We start from the raw sequence: 14,994 nt of genomic DNA, 5'->3' as shown, positions 1-14,994 counted from the left end.
CTCAGCTAGAGCTCCTAAGGGTGCACACACCACCTTCCTTGGTCCCAGTTACACTCTCCCCGATCCCCAACCTTCAGTAGAGTAAGGAGTACCGACCAATAGAGGCCTCCCTGACTCCTCAGGGCCTCAGGAAGGTACTACCCTGGCTGGACCCATTGCCCTCAGTGGGACCTATCGGAAGGGGCTGGAGTAGACAGCTCTAGTTTTCACAATCTGCCTCAGCACCTAGAACAGGCCCTGGATACCGATGTGGGGTCCCGTGGGAAGCTTCGAAGTAGCTTGTGGTCCCAGCTCCAAAGGCCCCTGAAGCCAGAACAGCCCTGTGCTCCCCCAGGCACTCACAAGGCCCTAATTTCAGCCCCCACAGCCTTAGGACCTGCCCTGGGGACAGGCACTGGTGGGGAGGCAGCCACCACCTGTCATTGTCTTACAACTGTGGGCACCACTTGCCCTTAAACTTCTGGCTTCAAGGTCCTGCTATGACTCAGGCCCCAGCTGGCCCTGGAGCAAGAGCACTGACCCCTCCTGTGTACTTGGCCTCAAACTGACCCAGGACAGGCTACACTGGGCTAACCTGACCCCTGAAGTGGGTCCTCTGCCTGGGTGTGTCCCCATGATCATCTAGGGGACACTCAGTGATGGCTTCTGAAAGAATGTTGCTAGACCATCCCATCCAGCCCTACCTGTGCAACTTGTGCAAGTCCAGGTCCCTTCCCAGATTGTTTCTCCACCTTAAAACCACACACAGCATTGTCTTTTCTCTTCCTCCCATTTGTGAAGCTCCTATTTGTTTGGGGGTCAGCAAGTGCAAATGCAATTTGCAGGTATAACATTATTGTCATGTGATAGAAACTGACTTCCCAAATTCCTTGTGGTTCTGGAACCCACTGTCTCTGAAGTTTCTGGTCAGGGCTTCCAGCCCTGTAGTCAAGTTGGGAGAGTTAAATTTACCAGGACACTGGGAGTGGGGTGGGATGTTACTGGGTAACCAGGGCTGTTTATATAGGAAGGGATTAAATACCCAAAGGAAGCGGTGGTGCCTACCAGACAACAAAGACCCAGCTCCTCCCGTAGGCTACAAGCCCCCACCTTGTGGACCGCTACCACTACCCAAAAGGGAGGGAAGTAGCAGGGCCTAGAGGCTGGGGACTCCCAGAGCAGAGAAGGCAGAGGCTGGGGATTACAGCCAGAGAACAGGAAAGCGGCGGCCATTTTATTTTTCCCTGGGATGCTGGTGGCTGTGGGCCTGACGCGTCCCTGAGGCTTTCTTATGCTTCTGGTCCAGCACCTGGGCCATGTAGCTCTCCTGCTGCTTCTGGATCCGGAAGTCAGACATGTGATTCCTGCAATGGAGCCCGCTGGTGGTGGACTGTAGACAGCCCAGGGTATGTAGGGGCCAGAGGTCTGGCTCCCCAGTGTCATCAACACCCCCAGCCAGGCCCAGACCCCTCACCTGAAGATCTGTTTCTGCTGGCTGATAACTTGCTGCAACTCTTTAATCTCATTCTCTTTGCCATTAAGTATATCTTCTTGCTTTATAATGTGAGACTCAATCTCTGTGGGGGAAAGAGGCAGGGAGGAGGGGTGGTTCCCATCCCAGGGCTCCTTCCTGAGATAAGGCATTCCCTCATGGGGCTTTTCAGAGCTTGGCTGCCCACCCAGGAGTTCTCCATGAAGAACTGCTAATACCTTAGTATGAATGAGTTTATTATGCAGTCTTGGGGGAGTGCAGTGTTTGAGGATTGTTGTCAATGACTTCACAAGTCTATTCTGGACCAGAGGACCCACATGAGGGCAGGAGAAGGTCCTTGGAGAGAGGTGGGCAGTCCTGCCCAAAGGCTGGAAGATGAATGGCACCTGCCCTCAACTCCAGCAGGTCTTTACAGATGTTGCCTCCTTGGAGAAACTCTCCCTCATCTAAAAATTACATTTCCCAGTACTTCCTACTCCCTCTTCCTGCTTTCTGCTTTCTTTTTCTTTTTCTTTTCTTTTTTTTTTTTTTGAGACTGAGTCTTGCTCTGTTGCCAGGCTGGAGTGCAGTGGCATGATCTTGGCTCACTGCAACCTCCTCCTCCTGAGTTCAAGCAATTCTCCTGCCTCAGCCTCCCAAATAGCTGGGTGGGATTACAGGCACCTGCCACCACACCTGGCTAATTTTTGTATTTTTAGTAGAGATGGGGTTTCACCATGTTGGCCAGGCTGGTCTCGAACTCGTGACCTCAGGTGATCCATCCACCTCGGCCTCCCAAAATGCTGGGATTACAGGAGTGAGCCACCATGCCCGACATCCTGCTTTATTTTTCTTAACACTTTTACCTAACATACCATATACTTTATTCATCTGTCTTCTCTGCTACTAGGATGTAAGGTCCACTAGGACAAGGATCTTTGTTTTATTCACACCTTTATCCCTAATGCCTAAAACAGTACCTGGCACATAGTAGGTATACAAAAAGTATATTTGCAGACCGAATGAATGGGATGTTCCTGGGGGGTTAGGACTTAGAAACATGACCTAGTTCAATCATCTAGTCCAACCAAACTTCCCGGGGGCTGGCTGGATGCCCAGCCTTGTGCTAGGGCTTCAGGGTTGATGGGAGAAGATGGAGTTGCCTGGATTTTCAGACCTGTTTCCTCATTTCAAGGATGGGGAAAGAGACAGCCCTATCCCACAGTGGTATAGGGAAGAACCAGTGAGATAGTGGTGGCAAAGCCTACCCTCAAATTAATCGTACATTTGGGCAAAGATGACTTTCTGAGGCTTGAGCCCAGAAGTAAGAGACCAGTCCGGGCAACATAGTGAGACCTCGCCTCTACAAAACTTAAAAAAAAAAAAAAAAAAACTAGCTGGGCATGGTGGTGGAACGCGCCTGTAGTCCTGGCTACTTGCTGAGGCAAGAGGATCACTTGAGCTCAGGAGTTGGGGGCTGCAATGAGGTATGACTGTGCCCCTGCACTCCAGTCTGGGTGACAGAGCAAGACCCTGTCTCTAAAAAATAAATAAATAAATAAATAAATAAATGATAATTTTTCTGTGTTGGATCAAAATCCAAGGAGACTATAGGGATCTGGGGTGCTTCATTTACATAACTGCCCCACATGGCACCCTGGAAAATTCTGATTCCCACAGAAAGAAAATCCTACTGTCTTTAAAGGCTGGACAAGGGGCCGGGCACAGTAGCTCACGCCTGTAATTCCAGCACTCTGGGAGGCCAAGGCGGATGGATCACCTGAGGTCAGGAGTTTAAGACCAGCCTGGCCAACATGGTGAAACCCTGTCTCTACTAAAAATACAAAAATTAGCCGGGTGTGGTGGCACATGCCTGTAATCCCAGCTACTTTGGAGGTTGAGGCAGAATTACTTGAACCCAAGAGAGACGGAGGTCACAGTGAGCCAAGAACGTGCCATTGCACTTCAGCCTGGGTAACAGACCCAGACTCTGCTTCAAAAAAAAAAAAACAGGCCGGGCACGGTGGCTCACGCCTGTAAGCCCAGCACTTTGGGAGGCCAACGTGGGCAGATCATGAGGTCAGGAGATCGAGACCATCCTGGCTAACACGGTGAAACCCTGTTTCTACTAAAAATACAAAAAATTAGCCGGACGTGGTGGCGGGCGCCTGTAGTCCCAGCTACTCGGGAGGCTGAGGCAGGAGAATGGCATGAACCTGGGAGGCGGAGCTTGCAGTGAGACGAGATCTCGCCACTACACTCCAGCCTGGGCGACAGAGAGAGACTCCGTCTCAAAAAAAAAAAAAAAAAAAAAGGTTGGACAAGGATTAACTAGAACACAAACTCTGAAAATACAGAAATGTCTAAGCATTTAAGATTTCAAAAGAGAAGACCTGGGCCGGGCGCGGTGGCTCAAGCCTGTAATCCCAGCACTTTGGGAGGCCGAGACGGGCGGATCACGAGGTCAGGAGATCGAGACCATCCTGGCTAACACGGTGAAACCCCGTCTCTACTAAAAAATACAAAAAACTAGCCGGGCGCGGTGGCGGGCGCCTGTAGTCCCAGCTACTCGGGAGGCTGAGGCAGGAGAATGGCGGGAACCCTAGAGGCGGAGCTTGCAGTGAGCTGAGATCCGGCCACTGCACTCCAGCCTGGGCGGCAGAGCGAGACTCCGTCTCAAAAAAAAAAAAAAAAACAAAAAAAAAAAACCAAAAAAAAAAAAAAAACAAAAGAGAAGACCTGGTAAAAAGTGAAGGCGCAGCATGGAAAAGAGGAGACAGGTGGAGGGAGAGAATGAAGACATGAGTTCACCAGGTCATGGGATGAGGACTGTTGAACCTCCTTCCCAGGCGTCCAGCTAAGTGGGATTAATTACTTGTGAAGTTCGTTTGGGAAAAAGAATTAGAAATTTGTGTGACTCTTTGAAAATAAAAGCCTGTGGCTCCCGATGATGAGAGAATGGTTAGAAAATCCCTTTGAGAGTGAAGAACTATGTAAGTGTAAAAACCAAACTGAACCACACAAGGGGAGTTTGTAGGGATGGGGTGGGAGGCACTGGCCAGGGTGAGGTTCACATCACCAGACTGGCTCAAGAGGGCTTGTGTCCCACTGGAGGGGTTTTGAATATTCTGGGGGAGGCATCCAGGACCTGTCCCCATGACACACACACCTACCAACAAGCAGATCCAAAGCCCCGTGGGCTTGACTGATCTCTGTTGGAAGGAAATTACCTAGGGGAAGGATGTCTCTGGCCCCACCAGGAAAGAACCCCAGGTTCTTTTTTGGGAAGTAAGGGGATGCCCAGGGAGAGGGCAAAACTGAGGGGACCAATGGCCTTGAGCATGGGGGCAGTGACTGCCTGTTGGGCCCTGCCCTGGCAGAAGCCAGTGACCAAATTACTATGAGACTTGTCAGCCTGCCTGGCCAGATCAAGATGTCAGCCTGCTGGCATCTTCCCAGTGAGAGCACTCACCAGGAGAGAGAGAAGGCTGAATTGGTGAAAGGCAGGGTACTCGAGGCTCCATGTGGGAGCCTCACCAGGAAGGACCTTGAACCTCTTGCGCTTGGGCTCTGGCCTACTGGAGATCTGCTGCAGTGAACAAAGCAGATGTTGTGCCTGGAATTCATACCTACATGTTTTTTTTTTTTTTGAGATGGAGTTTTACTCTTGTTGCCCAGGCTGGAGTGCAATGGCACGATCTCAGCTTGCTGCAACCTCTGCCTCCCGGGTTCAAGCAATTCTCCTGTCTCAGCCTCCTGAGTAGCTGGGATTACAAGCTCCCGCCACTACACCCAGGGAATTTTTGGTATTTTTAGTGGAGATGGGGTTTCACCATGTTGGCCAGGCTGGTCTTGAACTTCTGACCTCATGTGATCCGCCTGCCTTGGCCTCCCAAAGTGTTGGGATTACAGGCATGAGCCACTGCGCCCAGCCCATACTTAAACTGGGTAAGGGGAGTTTAGCATTCTAAGAAATAAACGGGGCTCCTGAGGTGTAAGGACACAGTGTAGCTGACTCTAAAGGTGCCCCACAACTTATGGCACCAACTGAGCCAAACAAGTGGCCCACAGGCATCTGCACAGAGCAGAGTTGAAAACTGGCAGCCCACAGATATTTTACTTGGCCTACACAATAGTTTTAAAATTTCAAAATCAACTGCCAACACTAAAAAGTCAGAAAAGCTTCCATTAAAACTTGGTTTTGGCTGGGTGCAGTGGCTCACGCCTGTAATCCCAACACTTTGGGAGGCTGAGGTGGGGAGTTCGAGACCAGCTTGACCAACATGGTGAAACCCCATCTCTACCAAAAATACAAAAATTAGCCAGGCGTGGTGGTGCACACCTGTAATCCCAGCTACTCGGGAGGCTGTGGCAGAAGAATCACTTGAACCTGGGAGACGGAGTTTGCAGTGAGCCGTGTGCCGCTGCACTCCAGCCTAGGCAACAGAACAAGACTCCATCTCAATAAAACAAAACAAAACAACTTGGTTTCACTGGGCATGGTGGCTCACACCTGTAGTCCCAGCTACTTGGGAGGCTGAGGTGGGTGAATCACTTGAGCCCAGGCATTTGAGACCAGCCTGGGCAGCACAGTGATCCCCAGTCTTAGAAAAATATAAATAATTATTAATTTCCATTTTAAAGATCTGGCAGTCCTATCCCCCTGTCACCATGTGCACCCTTCCCTATTGAGTCCTGACCCTGAGACTAAGGATCAAGTCCCAAATAGGACAGTGCTTGCCCTGTGTTCCTCTTGTATCAGAGTTAGGAGTAACCCATCAAAAGTGGGAAAACAAAAGGTGGACTAAGAAGGTTGTATGTTTCAGGAAAAATGGGAGCAAGCCCATTCCTTTATGGCGGTGAAGAATATAGTACACCGACTGCTTCCCTCATTTCCGTGGCCTGCCTGGTCCCTTAAGGCCTTTTCGAAGGTGTGGCCCACCTGGGCCTGCCTGTATCCTCAGCTGGGGACAGGTGTTAGAGTGAAACCCTGCCTTTGACACAGGCACTGGGTGGTTAGGAAAGAGCCCGTTTATATAACCGTGGTGGAGAGCACGGGCCTCCCGCCTACCATTGCATTTGGTGATGAGCTGGTCCTTCTTGCTGGACTCCTGTAGGACTTTGCTTTTGACACTGGAGAGCCTGGGTGGGGAAGATGGGAGGGTGGGCAGGCTAGCAAGCAGATGCGTCCCCCAAAACCCACACCCCCTACTGAGGCCCACTCACGCTTTTTCAAAGGCCAGCTTCTCTTTCTCCAGCTGTTTGGACAGCACCTCTACCTCTCCGAGGGCAAACTGTAACTTCTCCTCTTCCTTGGCCAGGAGGACCTTGGTCTTGGCATGGGCAGCTTTCTCTTCCTGCAGGGGTGGCAGCAGTCACTTCATTACCCTGGGCCGCCTTGGGTCTCCTAGACTCCCTTAACCAGCCCCGCTTCTCAGACAGACACATAGACACCAGGGCACAGGGAGATTCTGGCCACCTTGCTACTAGGGCTGGAGGTTCTCAGAGGCTGACCTTTCTTTTTACTTTTTTTTTTTTTTTTTTAGACAGAGTCTCACTCTGTTGCGCAGGCTGGAGTGCAGTGGCATGATCTCAGCTCAGTACAACCTCCGCCTCCTGGGTTCAAGCAATTCTCCTGTCCCAGCCTCCCAAGTAGCTGGGATTACAGGCGCCTGCCACCACACATGCTTGGCTAATTTTTTTTTTTTTTTTGTATTTTTAGTAGAGACAGGGTTTCACCATGTTGGCCAGGCTGGTCTCAAACTCCTGACCTCAAGTGATTTGCCACCTTGGCCTCCCAAAGGGCTGGAATTACAGTTGTGAGCCACCGCACCCATCATCAGAGGCTAATACTTAATGAGCCTGCCTAACCACAGGGGTCCTGGGAAAAGGGGGAAGATTAGGAGACTGCAGAGGCCATTACTTACCACCAGCTTCTTCTCCACTGCCTGGAACTCTTCTTTACTGACAAAATTTTCGTCCTGGAGAACCATCTGCAACAGAGCCTGGCTGAGGGAGGGCCTGGGGCTGGAGTAGAAGGGGCGCCCTCTAGGGACCAGGACCAAAAGTGGATAACAGGATAATGCTCGTGGTAGGATGAGACTGAGGCCCTGGGAAGGGAGAATTCAGTTCCACAGATAAACTGAGACTCAGCAATAAGTGCTGCCCTCAAGGAGCAGCCAGTCTAATGGAGGAGGCAGTCCACAGCTAGCACTTCTAACATGTTGTGTGCCTTGATGGGGAGACATAAGGGGATCTGGGGCCCAGAGGAGGCACCAACACAGCTTGGGGAAGGGTCAGAATCGCTTCCGGAGAAGGGGACATTAGAACTGAGATCTGACTGCTATATAGGGTAGGCCAGAAAAGGGATAGACAGAAAAGCACTCTGGATGGTGGGGACACCCATGCCAAGGTCAGCTGCCAAGAGGAAGACCTGGGTACCTTCTGGGAATCAAAGGCAATTCAGTGCCTAGAGCTCCATACATTTTGTTGAATTAGAGCATTAGGGTAGCTAATAGGACATGTCTCTCTCCCCTTTCCCCCACATTCAACTTCCCAGAAGGGAAGAAATTGTCTAAGAACAACTTAGAATGAGAAATAGATGTGAAGCCAGTTTTATTTCTGAGATGGAGATACATTCAACCTTCTTACCAAGACAGAAAAACAAAACCAGAAAAACCATGAACTCCAGCTGGCCAGGATTCTATCATGCCTACCCAGGTAATCTGTGACTGCAATGCTTTGCACCCATTAGCTGGGGTTTGATTGAGAAGGCAAAAGCTAAGGCATGTAAAGTTCTTGGAGGCCCCTAAGTTAGCATTGGCAAGGGCCAAATCTGCGCTTACTGCATTCATCATGGCACTGCCTTTGACTCTGCGGAAGGGTGTCCATAATAGAAGGGATAACAGTTTCTCTGCCTGCACACGAGGGCCATGGGAACTCAGTGACGTCATCTTCACTGAAAATGGGGAAACTGAGGCTCAGGGACTCTACCAGCTCTTGCAGTAACCAGGCAAACGGAAGGGAGAATATGGCTTGATATTAGTTAAAATTCCCTGGTTCAGGAAAGCCCGCCTCTTTTTGGCTCTACCCCTACCGACCAAGCCCAGCCTCCTCCTGATTACGCCATGGGCCATGCGTTCTAGCCACGGCCCGGCATCGGAACAGGTTCTGGCCCCGCCCCCATCAGTGAGGCATCCGGCCCCGCCTCTCCCCAAGCTCCTCTGGCTGCATACCACATTCCTCAGCTGGTGGATCAGTTCCTCCTGAGACTCAATCACGTCCCGCAGTTGATCGAAGGCGAGACACACAGATCCTGACCCCGCCTTCGACCACCCGAGGGGCGTCGCCATCTTTCGCCCCCGCCAGCTAGTTGGAAATGGCTGCCTCGGGGGTGCTCCCCGCCGTCGCCCACCAATGAGAATGCGACGCCACAGAGCACCCTAGCAACGTGGGGCGGGGACTTCCTCTGTTAGCAGGGCGAGGAGCCGCCTCTTAAAGGAGCCGCCTGGGGCGAGGAAACTGCTAACAACCCTTAAGGCATTTAATTTTATAGGAAATTGCTATTTTATTACATCTTCTGTTTCTTACGCGGTCCTGAGAAGCTGGCAGGGCCCGGCTTGTACTTTCCTTGACTGCGAGCAGGCAACACTCAGAACAGCAGCCCTCGGCCTTCATCCAGGGCCTCTTAAGCTGCATGGAGCCGGCATAGGCAACTCCTGCATCTTTAGCTTCTCATGCCTCTTTCTCCAAATCTTTATCCTGATCTCCAAATTTCCTCCATTGTATGATATTCCAGCCTCCTGGAACACACTTAGTACTTGGGGGGCCTAAGCACGGAAGATAGAAGAAGATAAAAAACGAGAATGGCTTCACCTGAGATCAAAGTCTTCATACTCTGATACCAGGCTCTGGGCAGCTGCACTAGAGCCATGTGCCACCACCTCAGGAGGAGGGCCCTGAAGAGATTAGGAGGACTGAAGAGGGCTTGAAGGAGGAGAGTTTAGTAAAATGAAGTCAGGGAAGGATACGGTGATTACACACACTCACCAAGTCTCTTTTGAAGGCTTTTTTTTTTTCTTGGAAACCCAAATAAGATTAGGTTTGGAGAACATCAGAGCGAATATATATTGTGTTCACTATTTCGTGGCACCATTATGTTTATATTATTTCATGTGACCCTCATAGAATTTCTATTAGCCCCTTTTTACCCGAGCTCTATGAGAATGAGAATGAATAACTTGCCCAAGGTCACTCTAGTAAGTTGTGGAACAAGAGTTCTGCTATGGGCAGTTTGGTTCCAGCGTCCATGTTTTTGTTTTTTGAGATGATGTCTCGCTCTGTCGCCCAGGCTGGAGTGCAGGGACATGATCTCGGCTCACTGCAACCTTCGCCTTCCGGGTTCAAGCGATTCTCCCGCCTCAGCCTCCCAAGTAGCTGGGATTACAGGCGCCTGCCACCACGCCCGGCTAATTTTCATATTTTTAGTAGAGACGGAGTTTCACCATGTTGGCCAGGCTGGTCTCGAACTCCTGACCTCAGGTGATCCGCCTGCCTTGGCCTCCCAATGTGTTGGGATTACAGGCATGAGCCACCACGCTGGGCTTGGAGTTCATGTTCTTAACCAGGATGTTGTGCTGCATTTTTGTTGCATGTCATGGATGGAAGTTATGGAATGTGATACCCCCAAGTAGGAAATGACTATACTAACAAGGAGTTTGGAAAAAAAGTTACCAGTGACTATGAAAGGAGGCAGAAAGCTCAGGGTAAGTCATTCAAGCTGCTCCCCAAAACTCCCTAGCGGCCTGACAAACTTGGCCATCCCTGTGGTTCTCTCAGCAGGAGCCCTTGTTTTGTTTCTTGCATTTATTTTCATGGACTTGGAGACAAAGCCATCTCTGTTGACCTCTCTCTCTTTTTTCTTTTTCTTTTTTTTTTTTTTTTTGAGATGGAGTCTTGCTCTGACGCCCAGGCTGGAGTGCAGTGGTGCGATCTGGGCTCACTGCAAGCTCCGTGCCCCCGGGTTCATGCTGTTCTCCTGCCTCAGCCTCCCGAGTAGCTGGGACTACGGGTGCCCGCCACCACGCCCAGCTAATTTTTTGTATTTTTAGTAGAGACGGGGTTTCACCATGTTCTCTCTCTCTCTCTTTTTTTTTTTGAGATGGAATCTTGCTCTGTCCCCCAGGCTGGAGTGCAGTGGCGCAATCTTGGCTCACTGCAACCTCTGCCTCCCGTGTTCAAGTGATTCTCCTGCCTCAGCCTCCCCAGTAGCTGGGATTACAGGCAACTGCCATCATACCCAGGTAATTTTTGTATTTTTAGTAGAGACAGGGTTTCACCATGTTGGCCAGGCTGGTCTCGAACTCCTGACCTCAGGTGATCCACCCACCTCGGCCTCCCAAAATGCTGGGATTACAGGCGTAAGCCACTGTGCCTGGCTGACCTCTCTTAAAGGGCCTAGAACAATACTGTTCAATAAAACTTCTAGTGATGAAAATGTTCTACATCTGTACTATTCAGTTCAGTAGCCACTAGCCACATGTGGCTCTTCAGCAGTTGAAATGTAACTCATGTGGCTGAGATATTGCTTTTAATTTTTTTTTTTTCCTCAAGATCACCTTAATCATGGCTCTTTAACATTAAAAAAATTTTAGTTTAAATGGCCATGTGGGACGGGCGCGGTGGCTCACGCCTGTAATCCCAGCACTTTGGGAGGCTGAGGCGGGCGGATCACAAGGTCAGGAGATGGAGACCATCCTGGCTAACACGGTGAAACTCCATCTCTACTAAAAATACAAAAAAAAAAAATTAGCCAGGCGCGGTGACGGGCGCCTGTAGTCCCAGCTACTCAGGAGGCTGAGGCAAGAGAATGGCACGATCCCGGGAGGCGGAGCTTGCAGTGAGCGGAGATCGCGCCATTGCACTCCAGCCAGGTGGACAGAGCGAGACTCCGTCTCAATCAATCAACAAATCAATCAATCAATGGCCATGTGCGGCTACTGGCTACTGTACTGGAGAGTGTGCCTAGAGGGTACTGTGTAGGTTGTGTGCCTCAGCACAGACGCCTCTCAAAACTTGGTGTACCAAATGTGAATGTTCACCTGAATCACCTTGCACAAAGCTGCACATTCCTCTGGGGCAGTGATCCCTGAGCCTTCCCCACGAACTGCATTCCCTCCCTAGGGTCTTTCATGAGGCACTGCTTGATGTCCCTTGGTATCCAACATCCACCTTCACCAGCTGGAACAGGCTGCTCTCTGCATATTTGGGGCAAAACCCTGGAGAGCAGTAGGCTCCAGCAACCATCTCAGGGTGGAAGGTTATGAGCAAGAGAGAACCCTGGATCCAGGTCTGCACCTGCTTCCTAGCATGGACATGAGGGGTGGTCACCCTGGTTGGGCACTGCCACAGACTCCTCTATATGTTGAAAGGCACTGTGGGCTCCTGGTCAACCAGGGCTCAGTGAGACTCAGGATGACATCACAAACAGCTCTGTGATCCTGCCCGAGAAGGGTTGCCTTTCTGCAGAGGCTTGCCATTTTGGCTGATGTTCTGGTTATCTATTGGTGCATAATAAACCACCCCCCCAATTTTTTAAAGTCATTGAAAAAAATCATTTTGTTCATGAATCTGGAATTTGGCAAGGTTCAATGGCGAAAGCTTATCTCTGCTCCATGCAGTGTGAGCTGGGATGGTTCAATGGGGGATTAGAAGTTCCACTTCCAACACGGCTCACTCACGTGACTGGCAAGTTGGTGCTGTCAGCTGGGAGCTCTGCTAGGGCTGAGGACCAAGGGTCTTGGTTCCTCTCCACAGGCTGCCTGGACTTTCTGATAGCATGGAAATTGGGTTAAAGAGGAAGCATTCAAAGTGACAGAAAATGGAAGATGCCAGTTTCTTAAGGCCTGGGCCTGATACCTGGCATAGTGTCATTTTTGCTGTATTCTAGTGGTCAAGGAGTCAGAGTCCAGATTCCAGAGGAGGGGACACAGATTCCACCCCCTGACCCCATCACCTTTCAATGGGAGTAGTGTCAAAGAATTTGGGCTGCACTTATAAGGAGCAAATCCTTGTGACAGATGGCACACCAGCCCCTTCAAGGTTCATTTCAGGTAAAACCAGTCAGGAACTTAGTCTAGTGAGAAAAGTCAGACAATAATCAAACAACCAGCTAAATCTAAAGGGAAACTTAGCCAGGTGGGGCAGAGAAAGCTTCTGTGAGGAAGTGATGTCTGAGCTGAAGCCTATTAAGGTAACTAGGAAGCGCTTAGCAAAGAGGGTAGGGGCAGGTGAGTAGGTAGGGATACCAGAAAGAGGAAACAATGTACACAAAGTCCCTGGGGCAAAAGGGGTTGTAGAGTGTAGTAACTAAAGGCTAGCATGGCATAAAAGAAAAAGATTATAGGGCAAGAGGGGGCTTGGGCAGTGGGTAGAGACAAGGAACTTGGCAGAGCCTTGCTAAGCAAGGTAAGCCATGCTAAGGACTTTGATGATTTTTATTTTAGGGACAAAAGAAAACTACTGAAATATTTTAAGCAAGAGGATGATGTGATCCAATTTATGCTTGGAAAAGATCTCTTTTGTTGCAGTGAGGTACATAGACTGGAGTGGGGCTGTGTAAGTGCACAGAGACAACTTTAACTGAGAAGGCTACTGCAGTGAAAGTGGATGGTAGTTTGAGAGTCAGTGTCAGAGATGAGAGTAGGCTTAGGATATTCTGGAGGTAAAATTGATGGAGCCGGCCGGGCGCAGTGGCTCAAGCCTGTAATCCCAGCACTTTGGGAGGCCGAGACGGGCGGATCACGAGGTCAGGAGATCGAGACCATCCTGGCTAACACAGTGAAACCCCATCTCTACTAAAAATACAAAAACTTAGCCGGGCGAGGTGGCAGGCGCCTGTAGTCCCAGCTACTCGGGAGGCTGAGGCAGGAGAATGGCGTAAGCCCGGGAGGCAGAGCTTGCAGTGAGCTGAGATCCGGCCACTGCACTCCAGCCTGGGTGACAGAGCGAGACTCCGTCTCAAAAAAAAAAAAAAAAAAAAAATTGATGGAGCTTAACAGAGAGAGGGGATATGGGGACAAGGAAAAGTATTTTGGTTGTCTATTGCTAAAAATCACCATAAAATGCAATGACTTCAAACAGCAACTTTTTTTTTTTTTTTTAAAGACAGAGTCTTACACTGTCGCCCAGCCTGGAGTACAGTGGCGCAATCCCAGCTCACTGCAACCTCCGCCTCCCGGCCTCAAGCAATCCTCCCACCTTAACCTCCCCAGTAGCTGGGACTGTAGGTATGCAGCTAATTTTTTTATTTTTCGGTAGAGACAGGGTTTTATCATGTTGCCCAGACTGGTCTTGAACTCCTGTGCTCAAGCCATCTGCCTGCCTCAGCATCCTAAAGTGTTGGGATTACAGGCATGAGCCACTGCACCTGCAATAAAATGACTGCAATCATTTTATTATTTGCTCACAATTCTGCAGTCTGAGCAGGACTTGGTGGGGCAGCACATTTCTGCTCTGCGCATGATCTGGGGTAACACAAATGGCTCAACTTGAAGTATATGTTTGGGTCCTCAGTTCTTGCTGTCAGCTTGGTTGCTTGATTCTTTTCTGCATGGCTTCTCCTTTGGTTAGTGTAGTGGTCTCAGGTAGTTGAATTTACATGGTAGCTGGCTTCCCTCCAAGTGCAAAAATGGAAGCTGCCAGTTTTGCCACATTCTGTTGGTTAAAGATCAAAGGCCAGCCCCGATTAGAAAGGGGACTACACAAAGGCATAAATATTAGGGGGTGCCAAATTAAGTCTACCACACAAAGTTTCTTGGGTTTTTGACTTTTTTTTTTTTGAGACGGAGTCTTACTCTGTCGCCCAGGCTGGAGTGCAGAGGAGCGATAGCTCACTGCAACCTCTGCCTCCCGGGTTCAATAGATTCTCCTGCCTCAGCCTCCTGAGTAGCTGGGACTACAGGCACCTGCCACCACGCCCAGCTAATTTTTTGTGTTTTTAGTAGAGATGGGGTTTTACTGTGTTAGCCAGGATGACCACGATCTCCTGACCTTGTGATCCACCTGCCTCAGTCTCCCAAAGTGTTGGGATTACAGGCGTGAGCCACCATGCCCAGTGGTTTTTGACTTTTTATTTTTATTATTATTATTTCTTTTGAGATGGAGTCTTTGGCCGGGCGCGGTGGCTCAAGCCTGTAATCCCAGCACTTTGGGAGGCCGAGACAGGTGGATCATGAGGTCAGGAGATCGAGACCATCCTGGCTAACACGGTGAAACCCCGTCTCTACTAAAAAATACAAAAAAAACTAGCCGGGTGAGGTGGCAGGCGCCTGTAGTCCCAGCTACTCGGGAGGCTGAGGCAGGAGAATGGCGTGGACCCGGGAGGTGGAGCTTGCAGTGAGCTGAGATCCGGCCACTGCACTCCAGCCTGGGAGACAGCGAGACTCCATCTCAAAAAAAAAAAAAAAAAAAAAAAAAAGGGATGGAGTCTTACTCTGTCACCCAGGTTAGAGTGCAATGGTGCAATCTTGGCTCACTGCAACCTC

The 14,994-nt window shown here is 50.1% G+C and overlaps 2 protein-coding genes across 5 annotated transcripts in view; both read right to left on the bottom strand.

Moving 5' to 3' along the window:
- Positions 1-459: 459 nt before the first annotated feature.
- Positions 460-8,874, bottom strand: SPATA24 (spermatogenesis associated 24). 4 transcript variants are annotated; one of them, XM_050795077.1, is made up of 6 exons: positions 8,686-8,817; positions 7,378-7,498; positions 6,677-6,807; positions 6,522-6,592; positions 1,454-1,556; positions 460-1,369 (listed from the first exon to the last, which is right to left on the bottom strand). In XM_050795077.1, exons 2-6 carry the CDS (start codon positions 7,441-7,443, stop codon positions 928-930), a joined length of 813 nt encoding a protein of 270 aa, XP_050651034.1. In that variant the 5' UTR covers positions 7,444-7,498; positions 8,686-8,817; the 3' UTR covers positions 460-927. The 4 variants fall into 4 exon arrangements, with proteins under 4 accessions (XP_050651034.1, XP_050651033.1, XP_050651032.1 ...); XM_050795076.1 differs by having other exon boundaries at positions 913-1,369; positions 6,522-6,583; positions 7,378-7,443; positions 8,686-8,874; XM_050795075.1 differs by having other exon boundaries at positions 913-1,369; positions 7,378-7,443; positions 8,686-8,873.
- Positions 8,875-13,619: 4,745 nt separating this feature from the next.
- The window catches only part of DNAJC18 (DnaJ heat shock protein family (Hsp40) member C18), a 38,367-nt gene continuing 36,992 nt past the window's right edge, over positions 13,620-14,994 (bottom strand). The window contains exon 11 of the mRNA XM_050795056.1: positions 13,620-14,164. Coding sequence (XP_050651013.1) covers positions 14,163-14,164 — 2 coding nt within the window. The 3' untranslated portion in view covers positions 13,620-14,162. The remainder of the gene's footprint in view (positions 14,165-14,994) is intronic.

The sequence above is a fragment of the Macaca thibetana genome, chromosome 6 (genome assembly GCF_024542745.1).
Source record: "Macaca thibetana thibetana isolate TM-01 chromosome 6, ASM2454274v1, whole genome shotgun sequence".
Classification (NCBI taxonomy): Eukaryota; Metazoa; Chordata; class Mammalia; order Primates; family Cercopithecidae; genus Macaca; species Macaca thibetana.
The sequence above is the reverse complement of the archived record's forward strand: the minus strand, read 5'-3'. Positions and strand labels throughout refer to the sequence as shown.

Excerpts from the sequence above, each read along its gene's own strand:
- SPATA24 (XM_050795075.1), bottom strand. The coding sequence starts at position 8,802 with ATGGCGACGCCCCTCGGGTGGTCGAAGGCGGGGTCAGGATCTGTGTGT. Across the intron at positions 6,808-7,377 it reads CAGTGGAGAAGAAGCTGGTG|GAAGAGAAAGCTGCCCATGC; the intron begins GTAAGTAATGGC and ends CCACCCCTGCAG. Across the intron at positions 1,370-1,453 it reads CAGCAGAAACAGATCTTCAG|TCCACCACCAGCGGGCTCCA; the intron begins GTGAGGGGTCTG and ends GGCTGTCTACAG.